This window comes from Ambystoma mexicanum, chromosome 4q (genome assembly GCF_040938575.1).
Source record: "Ambystoma mexicanum isolate Mex_15411 chromosome 4q, UKY_AmexF1_1, whole genome shotgun sequence".
NCBI classification, from domain to species: domain Eukaryota; kingdom Metazoa; phylum Chordata; class Amphibia; order Caudata; family Ambystomatidae; genus Ambystoma; species Ambystoma mexicanum.
In genome coordinates, this window is record NC_090928.1 from 1,125,990,958 (window position 1) to 1,126,006,689 (window position 15,732).

Here is a 15,732-nt window from a genome sequence, read left to right on the forward strand (position 1 = left end):
GTGTTCCAACCCCTTCCATTTAACTTTTTTACTAAGGTTGAATCCCGTGTTTCTCTATATTGCATGCTGGAGCTGGGTGCAGTAGATATCTTTTACAAATCAAACATTAATCTCCAGTGTTTCTTGTAAAGATTGTAGAAAAATACATAGTTACCATTAATCCTGTACTTTAGACTTTTTCCATTTGAAAGTTGAACACCATCTGCAACCTTAGTAGAAAAAAACACATCACATCAAACAATATCAATTCAGAAAAAACTTAACATGTATTTTGGAAAAATGTACACATCATACTGACGTCCATTAACTACTTCACTTAACGATTAGATTCTAAAAAAAAGAAACTTGTACTCAATATTTTAAAAAGGTGACTTATCGAACAGCCAAGCACGATGGCAGCAGCTTTTTTAAGGCTACTGCTGATGGTGATATCCTTTTGCAATTACTGAACCTTACAAAAAATGAGTATTAACAGAAAAGAATGCAGGTTCCTAATATTAAGCATCATTGTATGGTAAAATCAAAAAAATTGACTGACTGCAAGACAAATTAGTTCAAGAATTGTAGAAACCGAATGAACAGTATCTTCCATCCCACGTATACATTTTGACACTATTCAGACCCCAATATCTCTGATACATGCCAAACACAACCATCCAATGTCATTTTTCCATTAGGTGTCTCCTTGTCATTCAAAGGGGGTTAAATCATCTACATGCAAACACAAAGACACACTGGGTAGGAGAGTTAGACGTAGAGGTCCGTTCAAGGACATAGGCCTTCAGCAACAGTCGTTCAACACTGTTGAACTTGATGGTGAGCACATAATTGTCTGGGAACTGAGGTATAATCCTGTTCAATCCCTGAATCCACTGGGCACCATGTTTTGCTCCGCTTCATAATTATTTTGTCACTGTATATAGTAGACACTCCTAAGCATACTGTATTTTGTTTTGATATGTATGTGATTTTATTTGTTGCCCTGAAGTCATACCACGTAATGGGATATAAGCAATGGACCCCGAGTACTTACTGTTACTTGATTGACACTAAAAGAGCAGATAATCAATTAAAACAATGCACCAGTCCGACATGTATGAAGTCATATCAACTATGCATCTGCTTTGTGTAAAGATTTATATTTCTTGGGACGTCTTTAAACAGAATTTCTATTTTGGGGGGGTTCTAGGGCCACATTTAATGGCCCCTAAAACGTGTTACTGCCCCTCTCCCCACCCCCTTCACCACCGCTCATATTTTTGGATCTTTTACCTATTTTTAGTGGCCAGAGGGACTTCCTGGATATTCTGTGACAGGGGGTCACACACCTATATTACCTTTTCTTTTTTTGGGTCCTATCTTCTTATGCCTGTTGAAAAGGGTTTTCAGCGAGGAGTCTCACAGGCTATAGCCATATTCACGTAGATGAACAAGTTACTTACCCCTGGTAACTATCTTTCTACTGGATGTTCCTTCCACGTATTCCTCATCTTTGATATCCAGTTCAGCTGCTTTTCTTTTTTTTTTCTTTTTTCGGCAGAGGGCGCTGTGCATCGGTGCAGTCGACTCAATGTCCCTTGAGGGCCTCAGTCTCGAGGATGATGTCATGGAAGGCATATATAGCACGCGCAGTGCCCGTTGGCTTCAGTTCTGTTTTTCTTACAGTAGAAACTACCCGCATAACCATGGGTTTGACCGTACTAAACTTTGAAGGAGCGAAAGCTGTAATAGCATGGGAAATTCTACTGTGGGGTAGGCTGGTAGGGCGATGATGAATACGTGGGAGGAACATCCAGTCGAAAGAACGTTACCAGGGGTAAGTAACTTGTTCTTCGAATGGATTGTGTCCTCCCGTGTATTCCTCATCTTTGATAGACTCCCAGAGCAGTGGAGGGAGTAAGAATTTAGTTTTCAAATGGTTTTCATGAACCGAATGGAGGACAGCTTTTCCAAAGCCTCCATCCTGACCGAGGGAAAACTTAAGGCAGTAATGCTTTGTGAATGTGTGAATAGTAGACCACGTAGCTGCCTCACAAATGTTTTTCATCAGTACACCCCTTTGCAGGGCTGTAGAGGAAGCCATGCCACTGGTGGAATGGGCCCTTAATCCTTCTTTCTGGAGGATCCTTGCCCGCTAATCTGTAGCATTCCGAAATTGCCAGAATGATCCACCCGGATAAGGTGTTCACCCCATCATAAGGCCTGTTTTGTCACAGCCTAACACAGTTCTTGACCAGTATAGTCTATAAAAAGCTGATCGTCAATACGAAGTTTTGATAGCCTAGATATGTAAAAGCTCAGAGCTCTGCTTGGATCCAATCTATGTAATCTCTCCTCTTTGCCAGCATGAGGTGGAGGATAGAAAATGGGCACTAGAATGTTCTTCCCTACATGAAAATCAGAAATGATTTTGGGTAAAACTGAAGGCTTAACCCTCAGAACAATCCTATCCTTGTGGAAGATAGTAAAGGTGGCTTGGATGATAGTGAATGCAATTCACTCACTCTCCAGGCTGAAGTTAATGCTACCAAGAGAATGCTTTTAAATGTTAACAACCTTAACGGACATGAATGTAAAGGTTCAAAGGGTGCACACATTTGGAATTTTAGTACCAGATTAAAGGTCCCAAACTGGAACCTGGAAAGGAGATGTGGTGCGGGTGAAACACATTGGCGAGTCCCTTTAGAAATTGTATCACCAGTGGGATTTTGAAATATGAACATTCTTCCGACGAGCGCTTAAAGATGGATAGCGCAGCCAAAAAGCCCTTAATAGTACCAACCTGGAGCCCCAGATTAGCCAAGAATAGTAGAAAAGATAACACCTCCGTTGTTTTGCATAAAAGCGTCTAAATTCTTGTCTTTGCATCAGCTGCAGAATTTTTTCCAAGAGCAACAGTACAAGGACTTTGCTGCTTGCATTCTGTTCGAAAGCAAACTCTCCATTACGTCATCTGGGAGGTCCCAATCATAGTATCTCAGCCTTTCAGAAACCATGCGTAAAGGCCGAGTGTCTTGAACTCCGGATGGACTACCCAACCATCCTCTCACAAGACAAGGACCTCTCTTATTGGAAGACGTATTTGAGGGCAGAAAGACATGTCCAGAAGGTCCAGGTACCACATCCTCCTGGCCCAATCCAAGGCAATTAGGCATGCGTTTCCCGAACTATTTCAACCTCCTGATCACGTGAGGAATGATGGGGACTGGAAGAAACGCATACAGGAGTGTAAACTCCCAGTCCACTATGAACGCGTCCCCTAGAGCTCCCCTTGGAGTAAATTCCCTGGAGCAGTACAGTTTGCACTTCCGGTTGACACTGGTCGTAAACAGATACACTTGAGGGGTTGTCCAGAGGGTGACTATCTCTTGAAGGACTTCCTGAGCTAGTTCCCTCACGCGTGGGAGACTGTGCTTTGCCTGCTCGGAGCATCCGCCGCCGTGTTCTCTTCTCCGGCTAGGTGAACTGCCGATAGAGAGATTCCTTCTTGTGTTGGCCAGTACCAGAGCTTCATTGCCTCTCTCCACAGCGGTAGTGACCCTAGACCTCTTGTTGAGGTAGTCCATGGCCACTGTATTGTCCGTCATTTGACATCAAAGTGGTCGCTCAGGTTTAAAGCCTTGGGATGAAGATGGAGGCGTCTTTGGGGGAAGAGGCCCAGGTGAACTATTTACACAAAAACAACTCCTACTACCCTATATCTTCTGAAAGCCATCCGTCTCCTCCTAAGCAAGAAGAATTCTGCCACCATCGCTAGGGCTATCATCTTGTCCCGTTTGGACTACGGTAACTCACTGTTGCTGGGGGCCTCTAAGAAAGGCGTAGAGTGATGCCAGATTATGGAGAACGAGTCATTAAAGCGATCAATAAAAAAATCATGTATCTGAGGGAAGGAGAGCACTACATTGGTTCAGAATTGAAGACAGGATTCTCTTCAAATCCTTGACGCTAGTGCATAGGTGCTTGTATGATTCGCCACCGGCCTACCTCAAGAACAGGATCGTAAAATACATACCCAATCGGTCACTGACGTCTGAAGCTCATGGCAGGTCACAGGTGCCCTCGTTCAGCCGAGCGACGGGTGCTGGCAGTGTCTCCCTAGTACGGACAGCTCAGCAGTGGAATAAGCTGCCCTCCGCTCTCCGCCTTGAATTGAATTGAATTACAGAACCCTTAGGAAGCACCTCAAAACCCATTTATTCAATTAAACACTCTGCTGAATTGTGGAGACCTTGAATTCTTAGTTGTCACAGTCTTGTCCCAGTTGCATGTTTTACGTTTACGGGCCTTGATGCCTGCGGGCTTTCGGCACTTTAGAAGCATAAAAATAAAATAAATACATTATCAGGACATTCTTTGCCCGTACAGAGGGGAGAAAAGCCTTCAGAGCAAATCTGATTGCCCTCAGCTCCAAATGATTGGTATGTAGTTTGCACTCTGATGGAGACCAACGACTGCTGCTTGTCAGATTGTTAGTGTGGGCTCCCCACCCTGTGAGTGAGGCGTCTTTCACTAGTGTTATCTCTGGCCATGGTTGCCAAAAGGGTTCTGCCTTTAGAATGTTGTCCTCGCAGGTCCGCCACAGGAGATCCTGTGCGACCCTGCTTGGAACCTGAAGTAGCTTTCCTGAGAACTGGAACCTTTGTGTCCTGAGGGCCCATTGAAGGGATCTCATTCTCAGGCGAGCCTCTGGCACCAGAAAAATGCAGGTTGCCATGAGGATGAGCAACCTAAAAAGAAATTCAAACAAAGAATTTGAAGGACGGGAGATGCTGGGCACTCTGAAATTTGGAGACCATCTGTACATTGTCTTGAGCCCTCACCTCGGGTGGCAAGTTCTTTCCCAAGGATGTATCCAATACATCTCCGATGAACTGGAGCTTTTGAGAACGTGTCATATGGGACTTCTTGTAATTGAGGTAAACGCCCAGTCTGTGAAGAGAGTGGCAGGTGACGTTGCGATGATCCAGGACTTGTTCGGGAGAACACGTCCTGATCAGCCAATCATCCCGGTAGGGGTAGACCTGAATCCCCCCCTCTCCTGAGACTCGCTACCACCACTGCCATCAGTTTTACAAAAACCCTTGTACCGAGTTTAGCCCGAATGACAGAACTCGAAACTGATAATGAGAGTACCACCAATGTTATTTTCTGTGCTTCAGATGGATTGGCACATGAAAATAAGCATCCTGAAGGTCCAAAGACACCATCCAATCCTGGAGCTGGAGTGCCTGAAGGATCTAAGGAAGTGTGACCATCTTGAACTTGTCCCTCCTGAGGAACTGGTTCAAGTATCTCAAGTACAAGATGGGTCTCAGTCCTCCGACCTTCTTTGGTATTGGGATATAGGAAGTCTACCATCCCTTGTTCCTCTCCGCTACAGGAACTGGTTCTATGGTGTCTTTCTCTAGCAGGGTCAAAATATCCTGCACAATGAGAGGATCTGGAACCCTCAAAGAGTGGCTCCCCGGTGGATAGTTCTGAGGTCTCTGAATGAAAGGAAGGCAGTAACCGTGGGCTATGGTTTTGAATGCCCAAGCATCCGAAGTAATGTCTCGCCATTCTTTCTAGATTTTGAGACAGTGTGCCTCCCACTGGTGTCTTGTGACTCAAGACCTCAGAGAGGTTTTGTGGCAGCTGATGCAGTGGCTGTTGGTAAGGATGCCCCAGCTTGAGCAGGCTTCGCACCTCTACCTCGTCCACCACGAGGGAATCTTCTTTGGCCACTTTGACCAGCAATTCCTCTCGCTCTTCCAACTGAGGAGTAGTAGCTAAGATCTACCCATCCAAGGCTGTCCACTGGGGCGAAAAGCTGAGGCTGCCTTATAGCGGCACTTAAGGATTTGGCTGCCGCCTTTGAGGTATGCAACTTCAAGGCTTTCGTCAGCCTTGTTACAGAAAAAAGGTGAGACCCGTCAAAAGGCACGTTGAGGAGTCTGGAATGCACATCCGGCGCAAATACAATTTTCCTCAACCATGCAAATCTGTCCTCAACCATGCAAATCTGTGTTTTACGGTGCTTGTTGCCATGGCCCTGCTGATGCTGTCAGCAGAATACAGACCCGATTGAAGAGACTCACACATGGAATCCTTGCTGTCTCTAACAATAGAGAAACTGCCTCTTTCCTCCCCCTCGTGAAAGTGCTCTGTCGCAGTGGAAATACAGTCCTATAGAGTGAATGAGAATTTTGCTAGGGCACATGTGGAATTGGCTGATTTAAGAGCCATGCTTGCTCCTAGCGGAAAATACTTTTCTTGCCCATACATCTACTCTCTTGTCATCCCTATTTGGAGGGATGGTTGGATAAGCTGCCTGCTTGGAAGTTGCAGTAGCTGCCTGTACCACCACATTCTCTGCAGTGGGGTGTTTAGACAGGGTACTCTGGGTCACAACTGGAAGGGTGATATTTTTTGGTCAGGTTTTTATTTACTGCCGGATTAGTCTCTGGCATCTCCCACTTTGACACCACCCTTTTCTGGAGAGCGATATGAAATAGTAAAATAGGATCCATTTGAAGGCCCTTATCAAGGATGTCTGTCAGATCATCCTGTTCAAAGGGCAGGGTAAGCCTACTCCACCCCATATATTCATCAACCTTTGACATTAGTTGACTATATGAAGCATCTGTGTGCTCACCAGCTTCATGTCTACCAAAATCCAGCTCTGGCGAGGTGACAACCCCACTGGCCATTTGTAAATCATAAGATCTTTCAATCTAGACTCTTCCAAAATAAAGCACTTGGGCACATTTGGCACGGTTGGCGAAGGTACACGGCTGGTGTCAAGGGCGCAGCCAGCATCGGTGGCATGGCTGCCGTTGATGGCGCAGCCGGCATCGATGGCACAGCTGCCGTTGATGGCGCAGCCGGCGTCAATGACCTTGACTTATATTTGGCCTTACGGCTCGAAGGATACTTCGATGACTTGTCAAGGCCTCAATGGCTCTCAATGAGGATCTGACCTTCGTCCTGGATTCGAGGGCACACAGGATTTGGCTCGAGCCCTTTCCTTACCGGCTTCATTGGAAAGCAAGCTAGGAGCATGGCTTGCCGTGGGTTTTGGTTTTTGAAATATTTTTAGCATTTCAGATCTAAATGCTTCCCATTCGGCAGGTGCGGAGCTTTTCATGGGACAAGATACCCTCTCAGGGAAGGTATCTGGCGACAAAGTCGAAGGCGACCTGTGGAGCCTTTTTTCCCCCCCCGACTTCTTCAATGACGAGGCGTGGTGGGAGCTACGCCTCGACCTTTTACCCTTCTTCCTTCGAGGAGAGTCGCCTCTCAGCTCGTCGGACGAAGGTTTCTTCGACAAGGTAGTCGATGAGGATTCTTTTTTTTTTATCTACCGCCAATTTCCCATTTCGCTTCTTCAGAGTCTTTCCCGTCATTGACTGGCCGTTGGAGCAGGGAGATGTCTTATGGTCAACCCTGAGACACCACAGACAAACTCGGTGTGGGTCTGTTAACGACATCTTAGAACCACAGTCCCGTCACTTCTTGAACCCGGTCTTCAGGGTAGTAGGTGTCGAGGAAGAAGACATTATTGCGAAGAACAAAGGAAGCACGCTGTATTTTCTCAAAGCATTCGCTTACGCGAGAATACTGAACTGAAGCAAACGGGTGCTGCACATGCTATACATGAATTCGATGACATCCTGAGGGAAATCTAGTCGACTGCATCGATGCACAGCACCCTCTGCCGAAAAACAAATTCCGGTTATCGTAGATCAAAGATGAGGAATACGTGAGAGGACACAATCCATTTGAAATATTCCCACACTCCTTTTGGTCCGGTCATGCCGGGGAAGGCTGCGCATGTGGGAGGTTTCATGTTGTTCCTCCACAGAGCTTCAAGGATTTTCTTTTAATTTTTTTTAATTTTTCTTAGGAACTGGGTGAATAAGGTGTTCTTTTCTCAGGCACTGCGAATGAATGACATTTTCATCAAACCACTACGGAGGGAGGAGTGCCAAAGATTACTTTATGCACAGACTAAAAATCTCCCTGTGGTAACTCAAAATCCTAGCACTGGTCCACAGATCGGGGACGGTCAACCTAACACCAGGAACTGTAGCCTGTGCAAGCGTCGTTTCGCTGGCTATGGGCTCTTCCTCACTATAAACTGTGATTACAGCAGCACTATCCTATCCCCTTTTCAAATAGAAGGGCCCTGAAAGAAATCGAACAGTTCTTGTAAAGGCCTATGTCCAAAGACACAATATCCTTGAGTGACAAGTCCCATTTTGGGAACATGGTGGTCTTGCATCACTAGCCAATGCACACCGGATCATATGAGTAGGTAACAGTAGATAAAGGTTACACACCGGAGTGGCTACTGTACTCCTACCCGAGTCACCCCAGGAAGCAGACCGTGAGAAGCAGCCATAGAATTCAAAAGAAAAATTTACATTGTGTATGGTTATGTGGCGCATACAGAGCCTCTTTTGCCCATGCTCGCGACCCCAACCATCAGCATCTGTAACAGGGCATGCCATTATACTCTTATTAGCGGGGATGGTGCGATGGGCGTATAGAGGAAAGGGGACTTTGTACTAGGAGTGAAGTAGTTAATACAGAGAGTAAGGAACAAGTTATTTACCTGTAACTGTTCTCCAGCATGGGTGTGGCATGGATTCACATGCTCATGAATATTCCCCGTCGGCAGACCGGGAATCCTCGGTAAAGAAAAAAATCAGTATCAGTTTCGTTTCTGATCTGTCTTTACCAAGGCTAGTAACCAATCACTGATCTCTGGGTCATACTGCCCCCAGCCAATGACTGCCTTATCCCTAAGCCCCTCCCCTGGCAGCCATCCTCAGATTTGGTAGCACCTAAAGTGGCAGTATGACCAAGTGAAGAGCCGCAGAGGGGTAGGAGGGAGGGTTTGCATGTGAATCCATGCCAGACCCATGCTGGAGAACAACAGTTACAGGTAAGTAACTTGTTCCTTCTCCAGCATGGGGTCTGGCATGGATTCACATGCTCATGAACATAAGAATACATAGCAGTACACACATGCACAACCACGGGAGGTGGCAAAGGCTCAACATTAAGCATTACATAAACTGAACATTAAGCACTCTTACCTCCTCACCAGGCCCACCTTCAGGCGAACAGGTTGCGCAGCACTGCTTGGCCGACTCTGGACTCCTCCCTGGAATCCCGGTCGACGCAGTAGAATCTCGTGAAGGTGTGAGTCGACCTCCACGTAGCAGCCCTGCAGATGTCCAGCAGGGGCACACCAGACAAGAACGCCGTGGTAGCAGCGATCGCTCTGGTCAAATGGGCTCTCGGACGGCGGGCAACGGTCGGTTTGCCAACCGGTGACAGTGCACGATGCAGCCTGAGAGCCATCTGGAAATGGAAGCCTTCGAGAGAGCGTTCCCTTGATTCACAGGTCTAAAGTTCACAAATAGCTTTGACGTCTTCCGAAAACTCTGTGCGGTCCACGTAGAATTTCAGCGCTCTAGCCACATCCAGCGAGTGAAAAGTCCTCTCGGCCGGCGACGAAGGCGACGGGAAGAAAACTGGTATCTCCAAGGGCTCGTTGAGGTGGAAGTCCGACGGCACCTTGGGCATAAAGGAGGGATGCGTCCTTAGCACCACCCTTGTGTCGTGAAAAGTCAAGTATGGAGGCTTGCAAGATAGGGCCTGGATCTCTCCCACTCGTCGTGCGGAGGTGATGGCCACAAGAAATGCTGTCTTCCACGACAGGAACTTCAACGGCGCCGAATGCAGAGGCTCGAATGGCGCCCGCATGAGCCTAGACAGCACCACGTTGAGTTCCCACGCCGGGACAGAAGCCTTCACCGGCGGGAACGATCGGAACAGTCCGTTCATAAATTCCTTCACCAGGCGATGAGACCACAAGGACGCCCGTTCCAAGTTCTGGTGTATCCGGAGATAGCAGCCAGATCTATCTTGATGGAAGCGCGAGCTAGTCCAGCCTTGGCCAGCGACAGTAGGTACGGCAGTACTTGAGGGGCCGTAATCCGCAGAGGGTTAATCTTCTGTGCACGGCACCAGACAGAGAGCCTCTTCCACTTATATCCGTAGCACGTGAGAGTTGAGGACGCCCTGGCCTTTGCAACAACCTCTCTGCCGTCAGCCGGGATATCGTACCCTCCAAATTCTAGTGCTGCAGGAGCCAGGCCTGCAAGTTCAGCGACTCTGGGTCATGATGAAGGATGGCGCCTCCTTCTCTGGAGAGAAGATCTGCGTCCGTCGACAGCTTGACTGATGGGGACGATGAAATGTCCAGAAGGTCCGGGACCTCTTGAGCTGGTTGATGAGTCGGAGCAGCAACGGCAACGGAGGAAACGCATATAGGAACAGGCTGTCCCAGGGGGAACGAGAAAGCATCGCCCATGCTCCTCGGTTGGGGAAACCTGCTGGCGAACCTCTGGCACTTGGAGTTCGTCATCGTCGCAAACAGGTCGATTTGGGGTTTTTCCCCATCGCTGAATGAGTCGGTCCACTTGATCCCGGCGTAGTTCCCACTCGTGGCACGAGCGCAGCTCTCTGCTGAGTGAGTCGGTGATGGTGTTTTTTATCCCTGACAGATGAAACTGAACTAGAAACATCCCTTGAACAACGGCCCAATGCCACATATCCTGGGCTTCCTTGGATAGGGCCGGGGATCTGGTTCCACCCTGCTTCCGGATGTAGAACATCGTGGTGGTGTTGTCGGTGAAGATCCTCACCACCTTGACCTTGAGGGACGGGAGAAAGGACATGAGGGCCCAGAACACTGACCGGAGCTCCAGGATGTTGATGTGGAGCGTCTTCTCCTCCGGGAGCCAAAGGCCTCTCGTGTGAACATCTCCTGTGTGGGCTCCCCACCCCTCCAGGGAGGCATCCGTCAGTCGCCTGGTGGGCCGGGGTCTGAAAGTCTGTCCCCGATGCGAGATGAGCGTGGGTGCCCCACCACCGGATCGCTTGTCGGAAGGTCTCGTTGAGAGGGATCCTGTCCTCGAAGCTGCCCGTCGCTTGAAAACAGCGGGCGTCGAGGAACTCCTGTAGAGGGCGCATCCGAAGCCTGCACAGGCGCACGAGAAATGCAAGAGGACATCATCCCGAGGAGGGACTTGATGGACCTCACTCTGACCACGTCCGTAGCCAGCAGACGCTGCACCTTGCCTAGGATGGCCTTTGTCCTTTCATCCGACAGCAAGGCCAGACGCGCCACTGTGTCGAGCTTGGCTCCCAGAAACAGTGCGACTTGAGAGGGGACCACGTAGGACTTGGGGAAGTTGATGGAGAACCCCAGGTCCATGAGCAGCTGGACAGTCTTCGCTGTGTGTTCTATGGCGAGCTCCGTTGTCCTTGCGCGGATGAGCCAATCGTCCAGGTAGGGGTAGACGTGGATCCCCTGCAGGCGTAGCCGCACTGCCACTGGGGCGAGGCACTTGGTGAAAACCCTGGGTGCCGACTTCAATCCGAACAGGAGGGCCTTGAACTGGTAGTGCCGCCCTTGGACCACGAACCTGAGTAAGTTTCGCTGCCCTTTTAGAATGGGAATGTGAAAGTATGCATCCTCCAAATCCAATGACGACAGGAAATCGCCCTCCTCCAGCTGTCCCAGCACGTGCTGGAGGGTGACCATCCGGAACTTCTGTGCCTTGATGTACTTGTTCAGTCGTCGCAGGTCTAGGATGGGTCGCCACCATCCTGTCTTCTTTTTCACGAGGAAGTACCTTGAGTATACTCCGGAGCCCCGGAGCCTCTTTGGGACGGGCTCGATGGCACCGTTCTTGAGCATCGCCCTTACCTCCAACAGCAGCTGAGGGACGTGGTTTTCTTTCCTGGCTACGGGAGGAATGCGGGGGCACTTTTTTAGAAATTCGAGGGCGTGCCCCTGGGCCAGGGCATCCAGCACCCAACGGTCGGTGGAGATGGACTCCCACACGCTGACGAACTTCGCCAGCCGGCCTCCCACCAGGGTGCTTCGGTGAGGGGCCCGACGCCACAGTCGGTTCAATTTTGCTTGGAGGACGCCTTGCCGCCTTGGCCTCCCTGGCGACGACGGCGGGATCCACCCGACTTGCCTCATCCTCTATAGGCTTCCTGCGACGAGGAGCGGGCAGCCTGGCAGTACGTAGAGGAGCCACCGTCGAATCCCTTGGAGGCACCCTGCTTGCCTCCGGAGCTCCGAAAGGACGGCCTTCGTTGCTGGAGAACTCCAAGGGCCTTAGCTGTCTCCGTGTCCGCCTTGATGGCTTGGAGGGACTCATCCACTGTTTTCCCAAACAGGTTGTTCCCGTCGACTGGCAGGTCCAAAACCTTGGCTTGTACGTCCTCGTGGAAATCCGTCGCCTTGAGCCACCCTCGTCGCTTGAGGCAAACGCTGTTGCCTAGCTGGCGGAAACCGGTGTCGGCAATGTCCGTTGCCACAGTTATGACGTGGTCCGACGCCACCTCACTTTCTTGCAAGATCTCCAGGGCCTCAGCCCTCTTGTCGTCCGGTAGGAAGTCCAACAGGGGGGCGATTTTGTACCATAACTCCCTGTCGTAGCGGGCCACGATCACAAGGGCGTTGGCCGCTTTAATCGTTGTTGCGCCGACGAGATAACTCGACGTCCCATTGCATCCAGCTTCTTTCCTTCGCCGTCCGGCGGGGAAGTTGATGTCGAGGCCGATGCCCCCTTACCCTCCCCGCTTTCTTCTTGGCCACTGCTGAGACGACCGAGTCAGGGGTCGGTTGCGCTCTAAGGTACAAAGGTGCTGGGTCGGGGACCCGGTACTTCTTCTCGTACCGATCCCTCTTGGCAGGTGTCGTAGACGGGTTCTTGAGAAGGCACCCAGCAGAGGCACGGCGGGGACTGCCTTCCTCTTGGCCTTGCGCCGTTGGTAAAGGAAACCTTCCTTCTTCTCTTCGGGCAGAGCTGAAAAAGCTCAGATGCCCTGGCGATCATAGCGTGGAAAGACCCAATCTCGTCGGGTGGGGAGGCCCGGGCTGGAGGCGATTGGAGCTCCGTCCCGTCGTCACCCCCGTCGTCATTCATACCTGTCTTGGCCATGTCCGTTCCCGTGTCATCCCCAGGTACGGGGGACGTGGGAAAAGGCTGAGCAGGCCGCGAGGCCTGAAAAGGCGGGGCTGGATGGATCCTTCTTCTCTTGTTTGGGGGACTTCCCGACGGGCCTGGCTCTGACTCCTCCATCGGTGGTAGGGGCAATCTCGTCCTTATCTCCGAACAGAAGGATTGTATTGCCAACAAAACGGCCGCCGAGTTGTCCTACGGCTCTGGAAGCAACAGTTGACTAGGAACCTCGCCGGCACCGCCGTTGCTCTAGTCGTCCCCTTCGTCGGGATCCCTCCCATGGGACCAGGCCTCTTCGACGCCCTCGTCGAGGCCCTCCAAGACTTCAACCAGTTCCTCCTCGGAGGCTGTGTCCGTGTCCACAATGGCCACCGCCCCCCCCCCTTTTTCCGCCGGGATCTTCACGGGGGTCTTCTCGATGGGCCTGAAAGAGGCTTCCCTCTGCGGTGGCAGGGAAACTCTGGGCCCCGAGGTCGTCTCCACTGGTGTAGCCTCCTCAGGCTGCGCCAGGGCCGCCGCGACTTCCTCGTTAGAGGCCTTGGCTGGGTGAATCAAGGCCTTCACCACCTTCTGCGGGCCTGTGGCCTTCACCTTGGGAGGATGGTCACCGCCTCGGTCCCCCTCGGCTGGATCCTTCGAGATCGACCGGGGCCTCTCCAGTCGCTTCATTGGGTTCTCGGCCTTCCTGTTCCCTGAGCTAGAGCGTTGGCTCGTGGTTGATGGCGCTGGAGAAGATGCGCCCTGCCTGGCAGCCGAGGAGCCTGCCCATTTGGTGCTCCAGGTGCCCGCGGACTCGCAGTGCTTTGCCTTCTGTTGGGCCCCTGACGCCGGGGCGCCCTCACAGGACTTACAAGACCGCTCGTACTTCTTCTCACCTGACGGGCTCTTTCCTTCCAGCCAGTTGGAGAGACGAAGGTGTCGGTCCTTGATGGTCCGTTCGGACATGTTCCCGCAAAACATACAGTCCTTCTCCACGTGCGTGTTGTCCTCATGAAGGCAGTAGAGACATTTCGAGTGCTCGTCCTCCTTGAACACATTCTGCAGCTGGCATCCAGGGCAAACCCTGAACAGCTTTCCGGGCGTCGAGCTTCCTTTCTCCTGGGCCATGTCCGGGTAGGCCGCAAAAACTTCTGGACTGCTAAAAGAAGCGTAACTCGACGAAAACTTCACCCTTGAGGGGCGTAGAAAATCCGAAACTGGTCCCCGTTGATCGGATGTAGACACAGTGGAGCTCGAGGCTCTATCTGACCGAAAAATGAGAAAATCACTTTGAAAAAGTGCAAAAACGCAGCTAAAGCTTGAGAGCTAAACACAAGGACTCCCAACACTTGTGCGTGCGGTAAAAATCTGAGGATGGCTGCCAGGGGAGGGGCTTATGGAGAGGGCAGTCATTGGCTGGGAGCAGTATGACCCAGAGATCAGTGATTGGTTACTACGAAGAAAGACAGATCAGAAACGAAACGGATACTGATTTTTTCTTTACCGAGGATTCCCGGCCTGACGACGGGGAATATTCATGAGCATGTGAATCCATGCCAGACCCCATGCTGGAGAAATCAAAGTTATTAATCTGTAGGTATAGTTCTGCAGCATTTTTATCTTTTATAGATTTGAATGCTTACTGAATATTACTCAACATCATTGTGGGAATCCATGTTGTAAAACAAATAAAAAGATTTATAAAAAAAAAAGAATACATAATTCATATTGCAAAACATATGACCATTATGCATTTGAAAAACTTTTTTTTCTAGCCAGTCGGGGTTGTTTTGCTCCATCAGCAAACAACCCTGCTGACCTAACCGCTCAGACCCAATCGCCTCACACCTCGAATTCACAGAACGTGCTTGCTACAACTAGACAATCTCTAGATATGTAAGGTGCGTCATATTCTGGGAGCAAGCAGTGTGACCTTATCTCAGGATAGTCGTAAAAGTAGATTTTTACACAGACAGCATCTGCTAAAGAACCATCTTATTCCACAACTCCCTCTGATGGCCAAGGAACTGTCTGAGTGTAAGGGGTGCATTTATTGTAGGGACAGTATTAGTAGCTGTTAGGAGAGCTTTCCTAAAGTCCCACTTGGAGGTAAGACTTTCGTAAGTTATCCTAGTGGTTTGTAGATCCTCAAATCTTAATATCAGTCTGTACTACTCAGGAACTTTGGTAGAGTGGCAGAGCAGTCGGGATTATTTTAAGAGGAAGATGTGAGCTGTAGGCAACTACACTGAACCTAGTTAGTAATGCACATAAAAGAATCACATACACTTAAATGCATATAAACTACAGATATTTACACATTAAATACTTAGCACAATAAACCAAAAACACATAGGCATACTTTTAAATACTTTCAAAAGGACCCTACTTGGTTGGTAGTTGCTGAACGCTTACAATTGTTACAGGAGTTTGACAGGTCTACCGTATTATCTGTAATACTGCGCACCAACAAAGTAATACGGTAATTGAATTTAGTTAGCAAAGCCAAACAAGTTCTTTTTAGGAAGGAAAATAGTGTATGTTAGGGAGAATTCTCTTCTATGGCTAATTTCCCTTACCTACAGAGTCCCCCAGCAGCTTTGCTGGATTTGCAGGGTTTTTTTTGTTGCTCCTGCTAAGAGTGAGACCCTTTTTCCCACTCTTAGACAGACAAAAGGGCACCCATGGGTGCCTTACTGCAGCTGCAAATGCA

The 15,732-nt window shown here is 49.7% G+C and overlaps 1 protein-coding gene across 1 annotated transcript in view; it reads right to left on the reverse strand.

The window, feature by feature from the left end:
- Positions 1 to 15,732, reverse strand: part of LBR (lamin B receptor) — a 1,228,970-nt gene that overhangs the window by 570,280 nt on the left and 642,958 nt on the right. Inside the window, exon 7 of the mRNA XM_069608704.1 lies at positions 155 to 209. Within this exon, the coding sequence (XP_069464805.1) occupies positions 155 to 209 (55 nt within the window). The remainder of the gene's footprint in view (positions 1 to 154; positions 210 to 15,732) is intronic.